General features: G+C 36.7%; 1 protein-coding gene across 1 annotated transcript; it reads left to right on the top strand.

Moving 5' to 3' along the window:
* The first annotated feature begins 424 nt into the window (after positions 1–424).
* On the top strand, positions 425–3,416 carry LOC149212767 (uncharacterized). The gene is made up of 6 exons (XM_089388809.1): positions 425–684; positions 824–1,310; positions 1,571–1,770; positions 1,852–2,102; positions 2,194–2,942; positions 3,327–3,416. Exons 1-6 carry the CDS (start codon positions 425–427, stop codon positions 3,414–3,416), a joined length of 2,037 nt encoding a protein of 678 aa, XP_089244935.1.
* Positions 3,417–7,088: the final 3,672 nt, after the last annotated feature.

The following is a 7,088-nucleotide window of genomic DNA, read 5'->3' on the forward strand; positions in this document are numbered from 1 at the left end:
CCTAGGATATTCAATCATAAGCTTCTAAAAAAATAACATGCATATCATATGGACACTTTGTTATGTAATTGTTTTGGACTTCATCTGAGCATAACAAAGTGGAACAAACTGATTAAAGTTGTATAACAGTTTTTTCTTTGCAACAGATTTTGCATGTTATTATGTTTCTTTCAGCAATGTATTAATTATACAAAGATGAAGAATTTGAAAGTCTATAATACTGTTTTGTGCATGGGTAGGAAATATTGAAGGGGAGATAGGGAATTATGATGTAAATGTGTTTATATGTGGTGGGGTCTTGAGTGTAAATTGTACACACTACAAAAATTTGCATTTCAAGTGGTGTTCAATATTCATAGTATGAACTGTTGCTCATATGTTTAGTCAATATTCGTGTTCCCTCATTTGTATAGGGATTTGAAAAATGAAGAAGTGGGACTTGATCAATGAGTTGGAGGTTGAGGACCCAGAAGGGATGATAGAGTTTTCAACGGAAGATTTGACATGGACAGAAGTAGCAGGAGACCAAGTCGCGATTATTCCATATTGTCGACTTGAGGATTTTATAAGGGGGGAGCAAATGAGGGAAAGTGCACCTACTCAATTTGTTGCTAAAGCTCGACGAATTAAAGATGTGAAGGATATCAAGAGGACAAATTCTTCAACATATCTAGAATATGTTGTGTGAGTCTCTCTCTCTCTCTCTCTCTCTCTCTCTCTATATATATATATATATATATATATATACAATTTTGATTTTAAGTTCACTATGTCAAACATGCATAAATATTTTATTTAATTTTTGGTGAATTCTTGATCACAGATATTGGTGTGCCTATGGTCCAAATCATGTACAATCCAGCAATGTGGCTGAACCTGGATCCACAACTAAGAAACGTCTTCCACGTCACAGCATCAAAGTTGGTTGTCAGTGTCACTTTATTATGCGACGACTTACTCTTAGACCAAATGATGTTGTTCTAATATATACAGCATGCAGACATATTGATGACAAAAATGTGGTTTGTCATGGAAATGAGGCAAATGACATGCCCAAGAAATTCAATTTTGCGCCGCATTTAACAGAGCATATACGAACTATTGTTGAAGATTTGGTTCGTGATGGTTTTAATGCTACGATGATCTGGGAAAAATTTATCTTTGATTTAAGGTATGGATCTGGTGAGTTGTTCACAGGGGCACCTCGAGATTCTTTCATGACAAGAAAGGATGTGTCAAACATTTACAATAATATCAATAGGCTAGAGTATGTGAAGCATGAAAGTGATCCAATGAGTGTGGATTGTTGGGTTAGTGAGTGCCCAGAGAGCTTTTTCTTCTACCAACAACAAGATGTTGTTAAAAACATTCCTTTCATTATAGGCATATAAACTAAGTGGATGCTTTCAATGATGGTGAGATACTCACACAACAACATGTTATCAATGGACTCCACTTTTAGCACTAACAAATATGGGGTAAACATATTTACCAAAACTTCATTTATTCTACTTTATTTCAATGTCGTCCTCTTATATGCTTATAATCTTGTTTTCTTATTGTAATGCAGTATCAACTGTACACCATAATGGCTTTTGATGATCATCACAATGGGATTCCAGTGGCATGGGTAATATCATCACGGAATGGTACTCATGATATTTGTAAATGGATGTCACAATTATTTGCAAATGGGAAAAAGGAAAACCCAGATTGGCATGTCCGAGCTGTCATCACAGATGATGCAGCAGCGGAAATCGAGGCATTAAGGTGAACCAGTTTTTTCTTTTTAGAAGAGATAAAAAGAAATAATGTTCAAGGATATTCTCTTATAATGTTATATTATTTCAGGACTTGCACAAACTGTACACTATTATTGTGTGTATGGCATGTCCGTAGAGCGTGGTTGAAAAATGTTGGAACGAAAGTCAGGGGAAAGGAAAATAAAGTCTGTATCTTCCGTGCTCTAGGATTAATCATGCATTCGTGTGAAGATGATGCATTTGTGCAACATGAAATTAAAAGTTTCTTTGATGAATTCAAAGAAGAAACTGTGTTTTTGGATTATTTTGCAACCAACTGGTTAAACAACAACAAGTTATGTAAGTTTCCTAAGGTTTCATTTTATCAATTTATTTTGTAATTGACCATTTTCTATTGTTTTTTCGCATATAATATATGTTTTTTTTCCAGATATGTGGGCAAAAGCATATAGGGACTTCCCACATTCCAACCAGGATACTAATAATGCTATCGAATCTTATCACCGGTATCTAAAGCAAAGGTACCTCTGTGAGAAGAATAATGCGTCCCATAGAAGGGTGGATTGGTTGTTGCACCTATTATTAAAAAAGGTTGAGTTGTATTACATTCACATGCAACGTCTAAAAAATGTTGGTTTTGTCCGAGCTTCAAAAATTGAGCAACAAATAAATTTAAGTAAGTGCAAAGCAAAGAATATCCCAGATGAAGATTGTATGGCTGATGGAAACAAGGAAAGTGAGTATTTGGTTCGTAGCCAAACTACGACAACTCGTGATACATGGTATCATGTCATCTATAAAGGGCTGAACCTAAACTTTTGTAATTGCAAATGGGCCCTAAGTGGCAATATTTGTAAGCATATTCTAAAAGTTGAGATGGTAGTGACTAGCAAGGTTTCAAGGGGAAATGAATTGCCTAATGTCTGTAGGTCTATTACAGAAAGACCTGGATATTTACTTGATTTAAATGAATCGTTTGTAATGGGCCCAGAAATTGAAATGAACCTTCCAGCTTCTCCTTCCACTGATTCAACCATTGTAAGGCAAGATAGCGCCCTAACAATCGATGAGGAAATTAAAGTTGTGATGTCATCAACTCATAAGAGATTGAGGGGTTTATTACAAATAACACCCACATCATTGGAGCAGGCATATGCACTAAATCAATTGGTAAAAAATGTAAGCCAGGAGTACAATAATAAGAAATTTGATGTTGTAACTCCATCCAAGGTCACTACCAAGAGGCGACATAGTTTCTTGAGCCCAACAAAAAAAGGGGGGCAAAGTGTTCCTGCGTTGAAATCAAGAAAATATGGACCACAATTTCTAAAGGTTGGACGGTGTCGTGGAAGGAAAAGAAGCATGAATGAACAATTGGAGATTTCTTCTACAAAACAAATCAATCTGGACCACACATCTAGAAGGGTACAAGGTTCTATTTTGCAAAATACTAGCATGGAAATATCAATTGATGTACCATTTAATGTGAAATTCAAAATATCATTATCTTCATTGCCTTCAATGCAATTGAATAACAACATGTTTTTTTCTTTTTTGTTACAGCTGAAGAATCCACATCTCATAATACTTCAAGTTGCCAAGTTCGTTTATTTCATGAGAATAATGTGGATCCCAATATGGGGGGTTCATTGATTCATTTTCCATTTGATTCACCACGTCCACCTCTCCCGTTTGATCATCGAACCCCCTGGTTGTTTCCACCAATGGCACCAAATTCATTCATTGGGAAGCCTACTTCAACCCATAACATTTTGGTTCCACACCCTAGGGTGATGCCCCCTATTGTACAACCAGTCGGATTGTATCGCCACTTGCACTCTATACAGGAAATAGCAGGTGAAGAGAACAATCAAAGTGCCAACAACCAATGGCAAGATGACAAATATTCGAGCTAATGAGTATTCATGGATATAATATGGGCATAACCCTATAAAGGGATCTCCTAATCCAAGAACATGTTGTGTGCATGATGGGTTGAAAATGTTTTTGGATATGTACAACATTATCTAATTTCAATTTTGTATGGTTATTGTATTGAGCTACTGAAATCTTTTTGTTGAACTCAAAGCATATAAAATCTCAGTGTAAATGTTCACTGAACTCTAACAAACTCCAAGAAAAGGTTATTTGCCTTTTTGCTACTATAAGCTTGATACATCCTTTTTGGGTAACAGTATAGTGTATTGTACATAAAGGCAGAATTGGAACTCTTATATATCAGGCTGGCTCATTATTGTAGATGTTATTTTGGCATGTTGCTTCAATACAAAATGAATTTCAATGAAAATTGGTGAAAATTAGTGAAAATTATTGACATGCTCAAAGTCAGTCCTTTGGTGTCTGGAAATGATTGAAAATTGTGGAGTTCGAACAGCAGCTTGCCCTCAAACTTCACAAGAGGGGACCACCATAGCTAGTGATCATGAAATGACATGCCATATCTAAGAAACTAATCCTTCTAGGAAAGAAAAATTTTAACAGCCTCAGAATCCTTCCAAATGCTCTTCAAACCACAGTTCATCTCGTTATCAGTTACCACAAAGTGAGTTTCCCCATATTTCTTTTCATTTTTATATTTTTTTTTTCAGTTTGACCATTTTTCATCACTTCTTAGGCCTCCATAATGATATTGCTTGCTTAAACATTGGGAGTTACAGATAACAGGCCCAAGGATCCATGCTTGCTGACTTATTGTTTACATTTCCATTTCTACCCATTTGCAGTTGCCCTTTTTGCTTCAATATCCTTGTATTTTTTAGAGGATCCATGTAAACCCTAATAGGAAGTCTCCTAAAGGCTAAACCTAATCTTCAAGTGATAAAAGGAATTGAACTGCTTCAACCATTGTTGTCATTCCATATAATTCATACTATAAATTTGCCGAAAATTAAACTTCAAGTGCACAAAAATGATATACCAAATGAAACATTATTATATTTTGGTTTTGGAAAGAAGCCTAAAAGTTCTTCGGGGGCAGGCTTAAATAAACAATATGCATTTTCTGTTATAGCTGCATATTTGAATAACGTGGCCTAACTACATAGTAACCTTTCACTAAGATTGAGGCCAGGTAAACACCAATATTTTTGTAGCTTGCTCAGTCAGTAGAAGCCAAATTCTCACTAGAGTCTTACTGAAGTGGCCTCAAAGATCAAAGGGTACAAATCTGACCTTCGAAAGGCCAAACATTTAATTTTCTTGTTAAAGCATGCCAAGCTGCATGACTAACATGACCACTTAAGGTAGTGGTCCTTAATTTTGAATAGTATTATTAAATGCCATCCAGTCTTTAGTTCCTAAGGTTCTTCGTGAGGGGCAACCTTCTTTGGATCCAAAAATTCTTGTTTTTCTGAGAAAGAACCATTTAATTCTGGTTTCAGAGAATAAGTTGTATGTTCACCATTTTTGTCTCCATTCTAAAATTGGAATTACGGGCGGGAGACCTTATCTTTTTGAAAGTTTCCTTGACCTACATGCTACAAAGAAGAGCTGGTTACAACTAATTGTCTTTTGTCAAAGTTTTAGTATTTACTAGCAGCCCAGACATTTCGATGTGCTGGATCCATTGGTTAAGGGGTGATACTGATATTTCCTTTAGCTATGTGACTTATTTTACGTTTTGATCCATGTGGCATTCACCCCTTTAGGCTTTGGTAGACTAAATTCATACTATAATTCAGCACTTGCGGTCTAAATTGTTGCAAACTGATCTATAGACATTGTGGTAAACTTATGTGCCAAAGGTTTTCTTCATAGATTATTTTCAGAACCCAAAAGGCAGAAAGCTAATCTTGGAAGAACCATGGGTCAAAAGTACACCTAGTCGTTTTATGAAACCACCATTTCCAGACTTTGATCCAATTTCCATGTCATATACACAACCCCTGTGTGGGTAAGACTTCCCTTACATTTTTGGCATGGTAGTTGGCAATACTTGGATAATTGCATTCTTCCTGACAAATGTAAGCTCAAGGATGGTTTGAGGCTCTACGGATTGCTGGATAGTGTAATCCTTAAGTGTGATGGGTCTTGCTGTAGGCAGCGTGTAGGTTATAAAAATATGCCTTTTAGATGCAAGATAATACAAAAAAACAGGACAGACAATCAGATGGCTAAGTGTCCAAAAAGGTTGCAACAAACAGAAGGAAAATTTTGCATTACCACATACCTGAGTGGTTTCACAAAGTAAGGAAGAAGAGTCTGGTGGGAAAAATCAAAATACCTAGGAAATGAGCTAGTTAGCTCTTCTGCAACAGCATTGATTGAAATCCAGAGGGAAGAATCACCATGGAAGCAAAAGATCTAGGCAAACAAGAGACTACCGAAAAAAGGAATCCAGATGTAATCAGACCATAAATACCTTTGTCAAATTCTCAGATACAATATGAGGAAAAGCTTCAGACCTTGCAAATTTGGAAAACATTGTTAATAAAAGAGCCAATCAAAGAACATGAACAATTTAATCAATGAAGTTTCCACCCACAAGCTAAAGCCAAAATCCAGGATGGTCTTCATCATTTTTTATAAGCTTTTTCAAATTTTCTAAGTAATGAACAACCTCTGGTGGGGATCATGACCTAGGAGGGTTTGTTGGTAGTCCTGTCGAATTTATTCCTGATTTCACTGTTATTGTGTTTTGCATGCTTTAGATCTGCTGGTCTTACTGTGCATTTAGTTCAAGCGTCAGTAGGTATGCCTTTCCTATCAGCTGCCCGGCCCTTGAGATGACCTTGGAGAAGATGGGCACCCAAGAAGGCCTGCAACTTTGTCCCCAAGCTTACTGCAAGGCCATATTTTGGTTTGTATTGTTCATCCTCAAGTTAAAATTACTTCTGATGAATATAAGGATACTTTATGAAAATGGCAGCCATAACCTTGTTGGATAGTTTGTCAGTTGTAACCCTTCTAAGAACATGATCTGGGCTTGGATTCTAGAACCCCAAGATCCATTTGGCTGGCATTTCCCGAGCATGAGAAATCCAACAGGGGGGATTTTATGTTTAGGTTTCTAATGAATTAACAAAAGTTGTGAGTATCATGCAGTGCAAGGCTGCAAGACCTGGATCTGTAGGAATATTGTCAAATCCTGAAGCACCATATTAAAGACTGCATCCTTATGGTTAAGTTGCAGACTATAGTTCCTGAACCTCAAGCTCTTTAGTAGGCCCCTCTGGATTTAAAGTTTAAATGCTAGCCAAGACGATTGGGCAGCTTGTTAAAGCCACAGTGACACTCAAAGGCATGCTCCATATCTGCCCAACCTGAATCAACACACAGACAAAACAACGAAGGTGAAGCACCTCC

This window comes from Pinus tabuliformis, chromosome 1_1 (assembly GCF_031772625.1).
Source record: "Pinus tabuliformis cultivar Carrire ecotype Pingquan chromosome 1_1, CPIR1, whole genome shotgun sequence".
Taxonomy (NCBI): domain Eukaryota; kingdom Viridiplantae; phylum Streptophyta; class Pinopsida; order Pinales; family Pinaceae; genus Pinus; species Pinus tabuliformis.